The sequence below is a fragment of the Neovison vison genome, chromosome 4 (genome assembly GCF_020171115.1).
Source record: "Neovison vison isolate M4711 chromosome 4, ASM_NN_V1, whole genome shotgun sequence".
Classification (NCBI taxonomy): domain Eukaryota; kingdom Metazoa; phylum Chordata; class Mammalia; order Carnivora; family Mustelidae; genus Neogale; species Neogale vison.
In genome coordinates this window covers 201,874,251-201,892,370 of record NC_058094.1, presented here as the reverse complement: position 1 = coordinate 201,892,370, position 18,120 = coordinate 201,874,251, and the positions used below count along the sequence as shown (strand labels likewise).

The 18,120-nt window shown below is 41.1% G+C and overlaps 1 protein-coding gene across 3 annotated transcripts in view; it reads left to right on the top strand.

Annotated features, from left to right (window-relative positions):
• Nucleotides 1–2,807: 2,807 nt before the first annotated feature.
• Nucleotides 2,808–18,120, top strand: part of TSPAN12 (tetraspanin 12) — a 64,908-nt gene continuing 49,595 nt past the window's right edge. Inside the window, exons 1-4 of one of the 3 annotated variants that reach the window (XM_044246446.1) lie at nucleotides 2,808–2,944; nucleotides 3,207–3,382; nucleotides 4,350–4,485; nucleotides 17,130–17,212. In XM_044246446.1, coding sequence (XP_044102381.1) covers nucleotides 4,420–4,485; nucleotides 17,130–17,212 — 149 coding nt within the window. In that variant the 5' untranslated portion in view covers nucleotides 2,808–2,944; nucleotides 3,207–3,382; nucleotides 4,350–4,419. Of the gene's footprint in view, nucleotides 2,945–3,201; nucleotides 3,383–4,349; nucleotides 4,486–8,698; nucleotides 8,768–17,129; nucleotides 17,213–18,120 lie in introns of those variants that run through there. The other 2 variants (XM_044246447.1, XM_044246448.1) reach the window with 2 other exon arrangements.

The following is an 18,120-nucleotide window of genomic DNA, read 5'->3' as shown; positions in this document are numbered from 1 at the left end:
CTAAGTCTGAAGAGACTCCTTTGCTGATTTTCCAGCATCTGTAAAGCGCTAGTTGCAATGGTTTCCAAACTTCACTGCAGAGTAAAAGTAACTGGGGAACTTGGAAACATCTAGATGCGTAGGCCACATCTGCAGAGATTCTGGTTTAATTGGTGTGGGGTATGGCATAAGTATTAGGATTTTTTTCAAATCTCTCCAAGTGACTGGAATGTACAGATACTTTGAGAATCACTGTGCTAGCATACTAAGAAATTAGAATTCTGGATTTTGGTCTGGAATCTGATTTAACCAGAGATGGAACATTGAGCAACTTCTCTACCTTCTCTTGGCTTTACATTTCTTACTTATTAAAAGGAAGTGGGATATACATATTTCTAAAGTACTGTCCTCAAAAATTGTATTAATCTAGGACCCTTAAAGGTTTACGAATTATGGGGCACCTGGTGGCTCAGTCCGTTGAGCGACCAACTCTTGATTTCAGCTCAGGTCATGATCTCAGGGTCATGAGATTGAGCTCTGAGCTCAGCACCTAGTCTGCGTGAGATTCTCTCCTTCTCCCTTTGCCAGTCATGCTCTCTCTCTCGAATACATAAATAAATAAAATACATTATTAAAGTTTCTGAATTTTGAAAAGGCAACTTAACTGCTTTCTCCAAGTAGAAGAGAGCTCTATTTAGTGACGTGGGAATTCCTTTGCACTTTTTGTCAGTTTTCATGGCAGTCGTACAATCCCCTCAAGTGGGGATGGTTCTACCTCACAGAGGAAGTTGTGCGCCAACAGTGGTCAGATGGCAGGTGTCTCGGCACTCCTCTGCTGAGAGCTGGTGTACCGCCTAATTTGAACACAAACTGGTAGAAGACATAAAATAGGTTTCTTTACTGAAACCTCTGAAGGCCGCCCAACAAGTCATCCATAGTAGTAGCTCTCGAAGGCAGCTACTTAAGAATCTTGATCTGTTTGACAGGAGACTGCTTTCCTTTTAATCTAGTATCCCAATCTTCACTGTTATGCATGGAAATAAATTTGGTTTTGCATTACAATTTTGTGTTAAAGAGATTGCTATTGGAGTACAAGAGGGTTATTTCCATCATTGAGAGTTTGGTGAAAGTTTCTCAGGGACAGGGGGTGCATTAGACTTGAAGGAAAATAAAACAAAAACAATTAAAAAAAAAAAAAAAACCTTCCCTTATGGTCCCAAGGACACCAAGATGCCCAGTCAGGATTTGATAAATTCAACCAGTCTAAGTGGATGCAGTAAAAATTAAGTAATTTCCTTAGGTCTTATTAAAAGCTCCTCTCCACCTTAGCTTATATACATATTTTAAGTTTACAAAATAGTAGGGTTTTCTTCTAATTAAATATAAAGCCAAACTTGAAAATAAGAGCTCTTGGGTTAGAAAAGGTGGCTCCTCCCTAAAAGTGGACAGTGGACAGGCAGCTGCAATCCAAATATCCTTTCACAGCTGGAGGTAGACTTAGGGAATAGGAGGTTGGTACACAGGAAATTAAGGCACTGAAGACAGTATGTGGATATCCTTACTCACACCATTACGGGCCCAACACATACTAGGGTAATTGCTTTAGGAGCAAATAATGAGCGTGTAAGTTTGGGTCAGAGCCAAAGACCTCATGTAATTAGTATGACCTGGGAAGAAAGGTGGCTCTATAGGATTGTGTACTTGCTCCAAAACTTACTATATTCATGGCCTTGAATATTTTTTTACCTCACTCATTGACTCAGTTTCGTTGTCTGTAAAGTGGAGTTAATTGTATTTAGTTCATGGTTAATGAGATTAAACTGTAAAATATCTAATGTTTCCAGAACATACTTTGTTGCCAGAGTTAGTCATCTGATGGATTATTGCAGGTTCTTCTTGGTCTTTTGTGTCAGAAGTCTATCTTTGTATTATTTGGGGCTTGTTGCCTTACATTTCGCTTAGTGACTTGTTTACCAAGATTGCTCCTAACCCTAACCCAGAACTCTTGGGTTCTCTTTCAGTCTTGATTTTACTTCCACCCAAATGAGAGTGTGTGCCTCATTGTCACTCTGGTCATGCAGCGACTGACTGCAATTGGGTGACGAGAAACACAGAACTCCAATTTTCTTTTTTCCCCTAAAGAAATTTAAGGAGGGCTTCCATTATTAGGTTTTCTCAAAGATATTGCTTGTATTTCATGGACTTTGTATTTGTTAGTATAGTTTAATTTGCCACACAATGTGCACAGAAGTAATCATAGATATGTGGACTATCATGAAGCATAAAACATCAAACCTTTATATGGGGACCGATTGAGTGATTTTTTTTTTTAAGTGTGAAACTTCTTCCTTCCAAAAGGGAAGGTAATTTTGGAGGATAGTCTACTATTATTACTTTAATACTTCCTGAATTTCTAGTTTAAAAACAAATTCAAAGACCCAATTCAAGTACCCAATTCAAGTTAGGTCATCCAGTTAAAACTCAGACAACTTTATTGGGAGATTTTGGAAACTTTGGGTTACTTGTGAGAGTTTAAAAAAAAAATGTTTCTTTCTATTCTGCATATCAGAGTGGGACACGTCGAACTGGTGTTTACATAAATTCTATCAGTGCACCATGGAAGTGGGAATGAACAGTTTTTGTTTTTGTTTCTTTTCTTTTCTTTTCTTTTAAACTAGGAGGGCAACAAAGCAATAAGAAGGATCATAGGGCACCATGTTAGTGACAAATCACAGGGGGTGGTTCCAGAAAGGTTGTGAAAACTAGTTTCTCGTTGCAGGAATTGGGTTGGGCCACTCCTCCCCCCCCTTCCCAAACACAAATATTTTCATATAATAAAAGCCTGTTTCCCTATGGTTATAACCGAGCCTCCCCTCCTCGGACAGCACCATTTTAAAGGAATTTACTGAGCGGACCTTCCCAAAGTCCGTAGGCCTTCTCTCTTTCTGGACCGTGTCTCGTCGAGGTGAGTGAGGCGTCCCTTCGGGGGGCTCACGCCGGGTGAAGGGACAAGAAACACCCACTCGGATCCAGCCCGGGCAGCCGGCGGCCGGAGCATGCGCTGAGAGTTTGTGCAGCTGGCCCTGGCTGCCGCCGCTGCCTCGTCCGGACTTGGCGAGGACTTGGGAGGGACAGCGGCGCTGGGAGGTGGCTTAACAGAGACTTTCCAGCAACTGCTGCCCAGGACTTTTTTTTTTTTTCTGTTTTTTTCTTTTTCTTTTTCCCAGGAGGCGGCGACGGCGGCGGCGGGGGGAGAGGAAGAGAAAAGAGAAGGAAGCGTCTCCTGCTTGAGCCAATGCAGCCCTTCGGCTCCCCGGGAGGAGCGTCCCTGCCCCGATGAGCCCCCGCACTGCGTCCCCGACCGTCCCCCGGCGGGAGTGGGGCACGGAGCCCAGCGCCGACGGTGAGTGGCCGCACGTCTCGCGTCTTTCCAGCCGGCTGTCCCGCCAGCCCGCCGGCGGCTGTCCCCGGCGCTGTGTGCTAAACTACTTAGAGGCTGGCGGTGGGGCTCCCCGCCGCCGGCGCTTCCCCCCTGCGCCCTGCCGGGGGCGCGCGGACGCGGACGTGGTGGCGGGGCGGAGCGGGGGGGAGACCGCGCTCGGCTTTGTGCTGCTCTGGCGGCCGGGAGCGCGGGGTCGCGGCAGCGGCCGGGGCCGGGGGAGGGGGACGTGAGTGACTAACCCGGCGTCTGCACAGCTGCACCGGCCCTAATTCCCCGGCGCCCCTCCCCGCCCCCGCCCCGGGCTAATCCATCATTCCCGGCCGAAGCACCATTTCTCACGTTCTCCCAAAGAAACCCTAGTCGCGGGGCGGAATCCCAGCTCAGCGCCGCAGCACCCCCACCCCAGTGCCCTGTGTTCACACCCGAACTGCGGATGGGGAGGGGGATGCGGAGGTGGGGGACCCAGGAGCTGTCCTAACGAGAGGGACACTTGCACCCGCGGACTCGCCGGCGGCGCCTGTGACGTCTCCCGGGGATAGTGTGGTTTCCAACCTTGGGGACAGTTCTGAGCTGAGCTGTCCCCGAGGAGGGGCGTGGACTGAGGGAGGTTTTAAAGCGCGTCTCATCAGAATGCAGAGGACACCGCCGCGCGTCCCCTGAGAACGGGAGTTTGCTGTGTGCCTTCATTCATCCCGGAGTCAATCTTTTCTCTTCTCAGCAGGTGTTATCCGAAGCCAGTCTGGAACTTGAGGCGAGTTTAGGTTACACTTACAACTTTAACAAATGATCTTCGACGAAGCGATGTCTCGAATGACTTAGGCTTCGGACCAGACTCGGGACCCGGCTGAGGGCGGGCAGAGGAGGGATGGGCTGGGGGTGCGGAGCGCGGAGCGCGGAGATAAGTCCCCTGTTCTCCCTGCCCCTGCAGATCGCTGCTACTTGGCCGGTGGGAGTAGGATGTGGTGAAAGGATGGGGCTTCTCCCTTTCGGGGCTCACAATGGCCAGAGAAGATTCCGTGAAGTGCCTGCGCTGCCTTCTCTACGCCCTCAATCTGCTTTTTTGGGTAAGTCGAGCAGTTCCTCTGCACCAACAGGTGGGGACGGCTGGACTCGGTTTCCTACAGCCACCACTTAATGCGCCAAAGGACATGGCTAAGCATTAATTAATTACATAGGATCGCACCCTCTACTTTTCAGAGAAGTCAGTTTTGACCTTAAAATGCCTTTGATCTAGCTCAAGTGCCATTCGTGATTAGAAAAAAAAATAAATGGACGCCTGGATACTGGTGGCAGTAAAATTAGACTTGAAGTTAATCTAGGGGATATAAATAAATGCACGTGCTTGTGCTTGTAGATAAGAAAATTATGCCATACTACTTAGGGAACTGTTTGTTTTCAGATAACTGTCCAAGCCATAAATTGTTTCCTTACCTCATACTAGCCTATAAAATTTGGTTGGGGCAAGGAGTCCTGCTCTGTTTTTGTAGGAATTCATACACAGATATCCTATCAAAGGACCGGGTAAATTTCTCTAGGAGATTCCATACAGCCTGAAAAGGTGGTTTTCATGCAACTATTTCTTAGTTGGCAAAGTTTTAAGGAATTTTGTGTATGTATGCTTTTGGAAAATCCCATAACCATTTAAGGAAATAAAATACATAAAATTTAACAAGCTCATGGAAATCTTTATGCTGTATGAGCTAGTGACTTTCTATGCTTTGCGCCCAAGCATAAATTTTCATTATATGTTATTAATAATCACATTATTATTTGTGAAACTTATGAGGAAAATATAAAAATTAAAACTGATGCTTTGAGAAGCTGTCATACTTAAGCGGATCAATTTTTGCCAATTTTGTGTTCTATTAATAATTCATCCTTTTCTATTAGAAATATTAATGTGTGATTTATTTATGTGACTGACTGGCTAGCATTTGCCAGCCTCTTTTCATAAGAGGTAACTGTGGTCTCTAGAGGATGATATTTTGGTTTGAATTAATTCCTATAGGTGCCTCCATTTTAAAGTGACAAATTAGGGTTTACTTCAGTGAGTTATCTGAAAGATAACCTAAGCTGGCATAATTTTTTCCCTCTACATGAAAATGAATAAACATCAAATAGTTAAATTTACCAGTTGGAAACGTAAAATCACTAATCAATCTTATTGCAGTTTTTAATTCTAAATATGTACCTTTTTCAATGGGTCATTCAATTACCTGCCTAGCCATAAGGTTAAGATTTTGAACTTTCTTTTTTTTTATTAATGTATAATATCACTTGTATTTACTAGCTTTTCACTTTTCTGCTTTATGCTTTTTGATTCTAGAATCATCACATTTTTATAACTAAAAGGAGATTTAAAGATGACTTTGTTGAACTTCTTTACTTTGAGATTGAGAAAACTAAATGTAGGTTAGTGGCTGGCCAGAGGTTAAATGTCCCAATGGTGACTGTATCAGGAGTGCCACTAAGTCTTCTTGCTCCTAGATAGTGCCTTTACATGGATAATTACCGAATTCTCAATCTTGGAATTACTAGGATTTTTGTTGTTGCTGTCCAAAGAATGATGATTTGTATATGTGCTGCCGAAGCGAGCACAAAAAATGATGATTTGGATTTTCTTAATAATCCATATTATGTGGGACAGGGGAAACCCCAATTATTTAACAAATGTATTGCTCTTCTGAGTAATGAATTTGTTTAAAAAAATTTATTCCTTCAATTCCTCCAGGGCTTGTTTTATCTTTGAAGAATGTAAAATGTTATGTCTTTGTTTTTATCCTGTACTTCAACTTTCTCACTTTCTATGTGCATGTTCTGATATATTTATTTATTAAGATCCCTTCCCCCTTTCTCCAGCTTTCTTCTTCTGCCAACTTTTCCCCCAGCAAAGTAATCCATGTTAACCGCATCGTATGGATCCCTCTGTATTTTCCTTTATTTCATACAAAGATGTATTTACTCATACCTGTCCACATATATGCATTATGTACATTTATATGTACATTCCATATATATATATTTTTTTTAAGATTTTATTTATTTGTCAGAGAGAGAGAGGGAGCGAGAGTGAGCACAGGCAGAGTGACAGGCAGAGACAGAGGGAGAAGCAGGCTCCCTGCTGAGCAAGGAGCCCCATGTGGGACTCGATCCCAGGACGCCGGGATCATGACCCAAACCGAAGACAGCTGCTCAACCAACTGAGCCACCCAGGCGTCCATATATATATATATATATATTTTGTTGTTGTTGTTGTTAAATTGTTTTTCTCATTTAGTCACGTGAGTGGGATTGCTACCTTGGAGGGTACCAGATATCAACAATAACAAAGTAGCTAATCTTTATATAGTTCTTACACTGACCAGGCACATTTAATGCTTCAGTTTCCTAGTCTGTGAAATAGGGATGAATGTTTTTTAGAGTTGTTGGGAGGATTAGAGTTAAAATATGCATAGTGCTTGAACAGTTGCGTTTAACGATGCTCTCCGTGTGGTAGTAGTGACAGTAGATAGTAGTATTTGCGGTCGTTACCACTCTGACTGCAGTAATGACGCTCAAGTAGATTATCAGGAAGTGGATTGCTTGTTCAAAGGAATGCCTGTGTTAGTAATAGCAGTAATTGTTATTCTTATGATTAATACCGCTACCACTGCTACATTTCTCGGACCCAGAACTCCTGTCCTGGAATCTGTTCCTTAAGAAGAACGCAAATAACACCCCATTATATGCGCACAAATATTTGTTATCTTGTTGGCGTACAAGCACCTTTTAATTGTTGTCTGTTGGAAAGGTTTAAAGTATTATTTCACTGTTACTTTGTTCCCCGCGCCCCCCCACAGTTGATCATCAACATAATTTTCTTTAGACCTATATATATTTCATGTATATTATTTCATTTCATGATTCATATTCATTAAATATTTCATATTTACCATATAGTATGTCTTATTGTTTGCCCATTGATTTCATTTATGTTGTTACTATACAATAGTTAAACAAAGTTTCATACACTGTTTTTAATAGAATTTTTCTCTAAGAATTTAAATATTCTCTCATTTTCTCTGTTCTTTCAAAGCACCCACCTTTCTTGTTTCCATTAAGGTTTCTTTTTGCCTGTGGACTTTAAGCTTATTTTATATGATTAAAAATATCTGTTGGGGTTTTTTGTTGGAATTGTATGAAATGCACATCTAACTTTGGGAGAATTAGCATTATTCTTTCGGTGTTAAAGCAATGTTTGCAGATGGTATATTTCCTTACTGAGTCAGATGTTGTTTTCAACCTTGTGCCAGGCGCATTCCTGGGCTTTCTTACACTACTCAAGCATCTAATTCTCATAACAGCCCCGGAAAATTGTTTGTTTGTTTTGCGGGGGGTAAACAGAGGTTGCTCAGAGAAGTTTAGTAACTTGCTAGTAAGTGCCAGAACAGAGACTCAAGGTTCAAATTTTTTTCCTCCAAGGTTTGATAGAAGTTGTACTGCTGGACATGGTGGGGAATTTACTTGCGGTGGAGAGGCAGACACACTCCGTAGGAAGGGATTAGCTGTCCACCTCCTCATTCCAAGTCCGCTGGAGCAGTGCTTCTCAAACCAGTCACCTGGGCATCTTGTCAGAATGCAGATTCTGATTCAGGACCTCCGGGGCTGGGCTTGGAAGTCTGCTTTTCTAGCTCCTCTGTGATGCTGTTGGTCTGAGTGCCACGTGTTGCAGAACAAGGAACCCGTCCTTGCTTTGAGCTGTCACTGGAATCAGAAGCAGAATAAACCAGCATAGCCTATAAGCCCAACTTCTTAAATAGACCTCACATTTGGAGTATGCAGAGAGATTGTTCTTGCCTCAAGTTTTGCAGAACCGAGAATCCTGCCCTTATAACCTCTGGGATCAAAAGCTGTAGCCTTTTACTCCTCACTTGGCATTTTGAAATTCTTTTCTCCCTATCTATTTTCTATTATATTGCTACCATCTCCCTTTCTCTACCCTTTCTCTACCTAACATCTCTAGGATGTTAGGGAAAAGAAAACCAAATCTTAACTGAAGACCTATACAGTTTTAGTTTGCTGCTCTGAGAGCTAAAACTTAAACAGAGTGGTTTTTCTTTTGAGTATGTTTTTATATGAGGCATGGACCTAAGAGGAAGCAAGTAGGTCACCAAGGCACTGCTTTTTCCCTATTACTATGGATCCAGTCATCTCGATTTGCCCTCTGTTGAGTAGCTTTTCCATGTTTTGAAGAACCTTGATCCCAGTACAGCTGAACTGGAGTTGGCACACAGATATTGGACCTTCTGGGTTTCTCACGAGTGTTGTGGTTTTGTCATGGGAGAAGTCACTGGGGACGCCCTGCACGTGAGTAAACCGCCCCAAGAACTCTTTTGACACCATGATTCACATTCTGGCCACAAAGAAGCAAGGAAATGAGTTATTTTTACTTCGAACTTATCCCACTTTTACTGTTTAAATGGCATATTATTTAAGTAAATAAAAGCTTTCCTCCATTTAAAGACAGCTTCTGTGGCTTTATAATATGAACCCTTGCCATTCACAGATGGCAATTTTCTGCTGTTACAAATATGGATAAATACAGTTGTTTTTGGAAGTTCCTGCCATTGATGAATACTTAACATTTATCAAATATGTTTGTTTATTATTTTCTAAAAATATAACATCCCATCTTTAGTTTTTAAGTCCTATAAGAGCCATTGCTTTTCACCTACCATTACTAAAGATAGTAGCAATAGAGATAAACTTCTCTAACGAAAACCTGAAAAATAGACAGGGACTCTAGTTCACACTTGGGGCTATATGCAGGGTAAATGCCACAGCAGAAGGTCAGTGTTATGTTTCTTTTTCCTTGGCCATAGGTAGTGGACCTTAGTTTTTTGGCTCATGGCAGACCCTAAAGAGATTCTTGGCAAGAGGACATTTGTGTCCTCGTGGCATTTATTTAGTTCTATAAAAATACGACTTTTTAAAATTAATGCCCCTAACTTTATACTCTCAAAGTCATTGGCGTTTTCTTTAATTCTAAGGGATAGAGGAGAGCCTTCCAACAAATGTTAGTTTTTTGCGTTTTTTTTTTTTTTAAGATTTATTTATTTTATTGAGAGAGAGAGAGAGCACACACAGGAGTGGGGGGGGCAGAGGGAGAAGGAGAGAGAATCTCAAGCAGACTCTGCGCTGAGCACAGAGCCTGACGCAAGGCTCAATCCCACCACCTTGAGATCATGACCGGAGTGAAACCAAGAGTAAGATGCTCAACCAACTGCCACCCAGGCACCCCAAATGTTACTGCTTTTTCAAAATAAATTTTATATGAAGTTACATGCTTTTTATATAGTGTGGCCCCTGCTGAGCCAAGATAAGCCATCACATGGTTCATAAGGACCACCCTTTGGAGAAGGGCATGGGGGATTCTTTGGGGCACGTCCCTACTGCAGACCCGAGGGGTACTGACATTGGGCTGCCAGCCTCCAAATAATTGAGAATTGATTTACATTTATATTTCAATAAATCACAACTTGAATCCCCCTCTGCCTTTTTTATGACAAAAGGAATTTTAAAAGTGCCTAGTCCAGTTCTCCATTTTCAGGATGAGCAAAGGTTCCAGAAGTTTGAATTACTTGTCCAGGTTCTCTGTAGAGATCGAACTGTAACTAAGTTTCCCATCTCTCTTCTGCATTCTGCTCTTTGTGACCAGATTTGACATAGAAAGGAAAATTCAGGTAGGTGGTTTTAAACATCTGTCAGCCTAGAATAGAAATTAGTGGTGTCACTGTTACCTTATATGAGACTCTATGTTATGGATGGCAGACAGTTGAAGGACTTAAAATTCTCTTTTGCAACTATACCATTGCTATTTGGTGGAAACTATAGATGTACACTTCACAATACATTTAGGGAATGTGCACACACATGAAATTCTGATTTAGAAAACAACATGATGCAATCCTTATTTTTACATAATTAGATTTGAGCAAAACCAGAATATGTTTCCAACACAGCAAATTTCATATGTATAAATATTTGTTGAGAGCTAACATTTTCTAAATGTTTTGCAAGACAGAATGTGGCAAATGTCCTGCTAAGTAGTATATTAAATATATTTCTCTAAAGCAATATTTGTGTTATTTTCTAAACATTTCCTTGAACTACAAACAATATTTTACAATGCTGGAGAAAATGTAATAAGGAGTTATATGCCTAGTTACATATGATAACCAAGGTGTTCCTAATCATTTAATCATGATGAATGACAGTTGAAGAATTATTTTATTTTAATTTGGAAATTAGTAGGAAATACCATTATTAATAAGGAGTACTGAATGGCTTGCATAATTTGTGCTTCTAGATTCAGTAGCATCAAGGTTAGTATTGAAGTGACCTCATTTCATTTTAGCATAGTTTCTTGGGATAGCCTGCCAAGTATGTTATGGCTCTGATATTCTCAACCCTGGTGAGTAACATCACTCCTTTAGAATGAAACTGTTCTCAGACATTTAATGTAGCTGGAAATAATGTCATAATAAAAAAACAGTTTAGTCTCAGAGTTGCTTGTTTGCCATAAGATAAGGCTTTGGATTGATATTATTTATTTTGACTAGTGTTCTAGGCACGGCTGCTGTGCTTGGGTAACTACTGTGCAAAAGAACAGTAGAGTCAAGTAGAAGTTTGTAGTTTAAAGGACACTTGAGAACACTTAAACCAGCTTCTGACCTGATATATAAATCTTCAGTCTTGTAATTCAGCAAGCATCTCTCTCCTGGAAAACTTCCAGTGGTACAAAGCTTAGCTCTTCTTAAAGCATCTCCTAATTTTGCTAATGTTCTCCTCTAGCAAGTTGAAATGATTTCTCTTTATTATAATTATTTTCTCATTCATTCATCGACTATCTCTTGGACCTCACTGCTGGGCCTGGTACTCTGCTTGGTGATGGGGCTGTAAGCAGTAGTCTGTGGAGTGAGATGGGTGGGTGAAAACAGAAAGCAGTCAATAATTGCTCTGTGAAGTCTGTCCAAGAGCACTGGCTGTGGGTAAGGAGGGAGTAGGGAGAAGATCTTTACATGCCGCTATTTGAGCTGGTCTTGATGGGTAGGGTTGCTCTACTCTGCTCCTGAGGATGGAAAGGCTGGGACAGGGTGCATCCCAGACAGAGGGAACCGCACGGGGAAAGACACAGGGGCTTGGGGAGATCTGCGTGGTGCATGTTGGAGAAGCGCAAACAGCTTTTTGTCATCTGAGTACAGAATGCATGTGGGAAGGAGCTGGCAGCGAACAGATTGAAGAGACAGTTTCAAGGTGATTGAAAAGGGCCTCTGTGCCCTGCTGAAGCATTTAAATTTGAGTCTCTAGGAGAGAGTTGGGGGTAGTGGAAGTGAGAGCCAAGAAGGTGCCCTAGGGGCAGCGAGGAGAGCTAGATAAGCAGAACTACATCTGTGTTTCCTGCAGCTACCGAAGGGCAAATTTGATGTGGAATCTGTGAGCCAGAGAGTTCATCAGAAAGTGGCTGTAATTACCTGGCAAGAGACTGAGGGCCTGAACTAGCCAGAAGTGGCAGGAAGCGGGGAGGAATTCACCAGCCGTGGTGGGGGGAACAATCTGTAGGACTTGAAAGTAATTAGATGTAGGACTGAGGAAGAGGGAGAGGTTCAGGCTGTCTGCCAAGTTGCCAGTTTCTGTGATTGAAGCGTTGATTACACCATTTACTGAGATAGGAAACACAATGGGAGGGACCCAGAGGTTTTGAGGGGAATGGAAATGAGTTCAGTTTCAGAGATGTCAAAACTCAGAAGGGCCATGCAAGTCCAATAGGTAGCTGTATCACAGAGCTTTATCCCTGATCCGTTTGCTAGACCTTTAGATAGCTGAAGATTCCATTTCTGAACTGATTTAGAAGTCGTCTCTTAAGCTGACTGAGAAAGATTACGAGAAACCCCTGAGGTCAAAAGTGACTTGAGGTAGTAGTAGGTAATATACAGAAGGATCCTACTCTTTTCATCATATAAATCCTCTGTGAAGTTGGGCTTATTATCATAGCAGTTTATATGTGAAAAAACAGGCTTAGGAGAGATTCAATGATACCCAAAGTCATAGAGCTAAAAAGGGGCAGGAGTGGAATTTCAAGCAAGGCTTTTGGATTTGGTGGTTTCTTACAATCATTATGGCCAAGCCCATATGCCTTAAATGGCCTCCAAGACTGTATTATCTGGTCCCCGCTTGGCTTTTCATTCTTACCACATGCCAGTTTCCCTTCCTTGGGCAAGGAGCAAGTCATGCTGTCTTCCATCCTGGGATCTTTGCTTTTCTTTCTGACTGAATGTACTTTTTCAATCACTCTTTCCCTAATGAACTTGATAATTAATGCTCAGATCTTCGTCTCTGAGAGATGTCCCTTTGGCTCCATGGAATAGGTCAGGCATCACACAAAGGAGGCTTAGAGCAACTTGTATTATTCCTTCCCAGGGCTTACTACAGTTTGCAGTTACACATTTACATCTTTGATGTCTTGGCTAATGTGTGTCCTTTTAGTAAATTTCACCTAGAGATGATTTAAATTTAGCCTAGAGATGGTGCTGGTTACTGCCATATCATGTATCTCCAGCACATCATGAAGGACCTGGCCGAGAGCAGTTGATCGATATATATTTTTTGAATAGAAGAACTACTTCAAAACCCATGCACTTAACCATTCTATGCTGCCGGAAATGTTTTGGAATATACCACGTGGAAGAATTATACATTTTTTGTTATAAATGGAAGAACAGTGTATAAATGACCAATGATAACAGACTATGCCAAAATAAAGAATCTGTTAATTTATTGATACCTGTCTCAGAACTATGGTATTGAAAATTAGCTAAACAGCCTATAAGAAATTAGAGGATGGAGAAACCAAGATGAGTTGTTACATTAAAGAATGATAAAGAAAGGAATTATTTGTAATTGGCAAGAATTTGAAGTAATTAGGGACACCTGGGTGGCTCAGTCGGTTGGGTCTGCCTTTGGCTCAGGTCATGATCCCAAGGTCCTGGGATCCAGGTCCATATTGGGCTCCCTGCTCAGTGGGGAGCCTGCTTCTCCCTCTCCCACTCTGCCTGCTTCTGTTCCCTCTTTTGCTGTATCTCTCTGTCAAATAAATAAAATCTTTTAAAAAAAGTATTAAAAAAATAAAAAAAGAATTTGAGGTAATTACATAAAATTGCACATTAATGGACTTTCCTGTTCCCCCATGAAACTTACAAGGTATTTAAAGGTCCACATATAGCCAAGTAGAGGGAGAACACGTAGGTCAGATTTAGTCGTGTGGTCCAGGTACCCTGCTAGCCCTGTGCATTTTAATAGGTTCTATTATTATTAGGTATAGAGAAGGCAACAGATCAGATGACTGCCATTGAAAAGATAGTTTATTATACTCACAGATCGTGTGTGCAAGACAGTACGTGTCTCATCACAAGTGCTGAGAGGGGAAGCATTGGGGTCCATCTCAAGACCAAAAGAGAGGGACTGGCCTTGTACTTTTACTGTGGTTGCATCAACAAGGAACAGGCCAACATTATATGTTAATAAACAAACAAACAAACAAACAAAAACAAGGAACAGGCCAGACAAAGTAAGTAGGTTTGGGATTGTCTAGTTTAAATACTTTCAGCAGCCTCTGGAGTATAGGGGCTCTCCTCGATTGTCTGGCACCTAGACCTTGGGGTGATTACAACAGTTGCAGAGGGGTTTGGGGTGTGGGGTCTGGATTGGTTGGTTTTATTGGAAAATGGGAAGTGAGAACCTGGGAGAAAGACTTCTCCCGAGGGTGGCAGAGGGCGGGCAGGCAAGGCAGGGTGGCTCAGGAACGTTATCAGCTTGTTCAGACCAAGGTGTGTCCAGCCCGAAAATACAGAACAGATGGTAAAGCATCAAATTCACAGAAGCTAGAAGCATGCTTGATAAACTGCAGTTGACCCACTGTGTAACTTTTATTAAGTTTATCATCTGTTTTTATACCATCAGGAGTGAGGATAGTAATAACTGGCCTTATTCTTCTCTGAACTGTGGTCCTAGGATCCTTACTCTGTTTTAGGCCATTGACCCCTGAGACTCTGTTCACCAAAGAATATACTTAAGACATTCAGTCTTAGCCTGGCCACTACAGACTACCCCCATTCTATCCCTCCCCTTTTCAAAAAAGAACCGGCTAGTGCAGGCTAGTCTCCTCCCTGTGGAAATTAATATGCTCATTTCTAAATGTGGAAGGGACTTAGTGACTAAGCCTAAAGCAAAGGCTTGGATTTGAATCTCTGCTCTGCCATTTAGAGTCTATAAGACCTTGAACAGATCACTTCATTTTTCTGCATCATACTATTTATAGTCCATAATTATCTGCCTTATCTGTTTATTCCTTGTGTCCCACAAGGAGCTTCACAAAGGCTGAGTTCCAGCATCTCTTATTCATTGTTGGGTCTCCAAATCTAGTACCGACAATTTCAAGGCAGACAGTATGTACTGAGTAAATATTTGCCACTGGATGAAGAATGAGCGGATTCACTAGTAGATTTTCCAAGCAGGTAGCCATATTTCACTGTACAAGAGGTCACAGAGATCTGCCTGTTCTGTTTGCCTTGGAGCCTTTATCCAGAAAGCGTTTTCACGAGCATGGTTTGAGTCAGTATAGACCCATTCCTGTCTTGTATATTCATTATTTCTGTATTTAAAAGCGAAATCTATAATGCATAATGGTAATTGATGTTCACTGAGATGCCAGAAATGAAAAATCAAATTCAAGACAAATTAAATTCTTAAGATAAGGATAAGGCACACGTTAGAAAAATTTCCATCTAAATAGGAAAGATCTTCAGAATTTAGGGGTTAACCTTCAACTTTTTTTTTTTTTTTAAAGATTTTATTTATTTATTTGACAGAGAGAGATCACAAGTAGGCAGAGAGGCAGGCAGAGAGAGAGGAGGAAGCAGGCTCCCTGCTGAGCAGAGCCCGATGCGGGACTCGATCCCAGGACCCTGAGATCATGACCTGAGCTGAAGGCAGCGGCTTAACCCACTGAGCCACCCAGGCGCCCGACCTTCAAACTTTTTGAAAAGCTTCCCAGGAGACTCATTTTGAATGTGCTCTATATTATTGCTTTTAAAAAAAATAAAAATAAAAAAATTTTTTTTAAGTATGGAAAATTTAAAGCATATATATAAGGATCCTTTAAAAAAAAATCTTCATATCATTGTCTTATCTAAAACAACAACTTCTTAACATTTTCAAGTACCCAGTCATGTGAAAACATCCTCTGTCGTGTAAAGGTCTCTCTGCGGCTGTTTTGTTTGAATTGGGAGCTAAACAAGGTCAACATACTGCATTTGGGTAATCTCTTAAATTTCTTTTAATTTATAATAGTTTCTCCCTCCCTCTTTTTTTCCACATGGCCAGTTTTTTAAATTAAAGAAACCAGATCATTTGTCCTGTGATTATTTTTCATATTCTTGATTTTGCTCATTGCGTCCCCACAGTGGCCTTTAACAAGTTTCAATCTTTCCCCTGTATTTCCCATAAACGGATAGTTAGAGCTGGAGGCTTGGGTAGATGCAGGTTTGACTTTTTGGTAAAAATACTTCAAATACTTCTGATTGCCTCACTTTTGTGGGGGGAGGCACATTATCTCTTCTTGTAATACTAAAACTAATCAGTGGGGGCCGGTATTTTACTTCAGTCTGATCTCCCTGTTCTAGAAGTTATGCAGTTTTATGCATATTTTACATTATGCAGTTCTCAGCCCTGAGTACACATTAGAACATCTGTGGAGCCTTACACATTTCTCATGCCTTTGCTCTACTTTCAAGAATTCATCCAGGGTGGTTCTGGGCTCATTCAGAGTGGTTCTTGTTTTTTTGTTTTTTTGTTTTTTTTAATAAGTCCTAGGTGACTTTGATGCACAGGCAGGGCGGAGAACTACTTACTTAATAACTTAGGTAGTCATTGAGGATCTTTGCCTAGAGATCCATTATTTCAATAAGGGTTGTAAATAGTAATATTCTTTTAATGCTTTCTGCATGTATTAGCAGAAATTCTACAAAAACTTTCATGAAGTCTTTGATTCTTTCTTTAGTTTGTATAGGAAATGTAGGATAAAAATTGGATTCATACCAGTTTTCTAAATATTGAGTTGAATGTCCACCATCCTACAAAGGTGACAAGTGAGTTTTAAGTATTATTATCCATTCACAGATTTTAGCGTAATTGATATTTCAAATCATTGCATTTATTATTATTATTACTGTTATTTTGATGCCCAAACTGTTTGACCTTTATCCAGTGGTAACTATTTCAAGTTCTCTTGTGACTTTCTTGGCAACAACAATAGTATGGATTTGATGGCTTCCTTGCTATTTTGTATGACGTGTTTTAGGCTCATCTTGTACATCTAATAATTTAGTCATTTTGTGCCCTCTTCATCTTGTACAGTTCCTGTCTTGAACCTAGAATCAGGCATTCAATTGTCGAGCTATCTGTGTCCTCCTTCGGTGACATTCTCTTTAGTGACTATGGCAGGATTACAAAATGAAATGATAGATATTTATAACAATAGTGAATTTCTAAACAGTAATTAGAAAAAGTAATGATTATGTAAGAAAAAATCCTTAATTGCTTGAATGATTAATCCTGCAGAGAATGTTGCATAAATCCTTGATCACAAATTGGTATTTTTTTTCCTTTCCAGTTAATGTCCATCAGTGTGCTGGCAGTTTCTGCTTGGATGAGGGACTACCTCAATAATGTTCTGACGTTAACTGCAGAAACAAGGTAGGCTTCATAATCAATGGTTGCTTTCTTTCATCAGGTTTCCTTAGACCCTAGTTTCTAAGTCATTTTGCCCTCAGCTGTTTAGATGATAATGCTCTCCCATGACCAATAACCTTTGTTACAGACACTTGTGTTTTCTAGCATTCTCTTTAAGGTATGACACTTGTTCTAGAAAACATTTCTGGGTATGGTGGTGCCAGTTGCCTGGCCTCTGAACAGTGTGGCAGCCACATCATGTTTGTGCGTAAAGGACAGCATAGCTACTTTTCTGAAAGAAAACTACTGCCAACCTTCTTTCCTTCATCTCCCTCAGCTAAGGAAAAACCAAACTCAACATTGCCATTTTCCTCTCAAATTTCAAAAGGTTAATCCACTAATATCACAAGGGGCAAATCACTTAACTTCTCCCAGTCTCCATTTCCTCATAACTGAATGCGGACTCCACATATATGGCTCTAAAACGTCTGGTGAATGGACTGAGGTACATGTTTGTAAAGTCCTTAGCACAGGGGAGCTAAGCACACAGTAATGGCTGATTTTTGTTTTAGTACTCTTACCAGTATGATTCTAGTTAATGATTTTTTCATGGTTTTCCAGCAGAAATCACCTCCCTTCCTCTTTCTTTTAATAGGACCAATTTCCTTTGACACAGCAGTCTTTTGCATTTCGGGGGAGTATCCGTGGTTTTGGGGGAGGGCCCAGAAGAGGTGCTGGCCAGGTCAGAGAAGAGGAGAGAAACTCTTCTCAGCTGGGATACAGCGGGGCCTCTTTCTCCCCCACTCCCCAGGCTAAAGCTTCAGAACTGATAGTAGCTGGACTTCTTATTGGGGACCCCATCTTATAAGATATTTTACATGAGTTGAGGTAGAAATGCTACCACTTGTAAAAAAAACTAAATGAAATGAAAC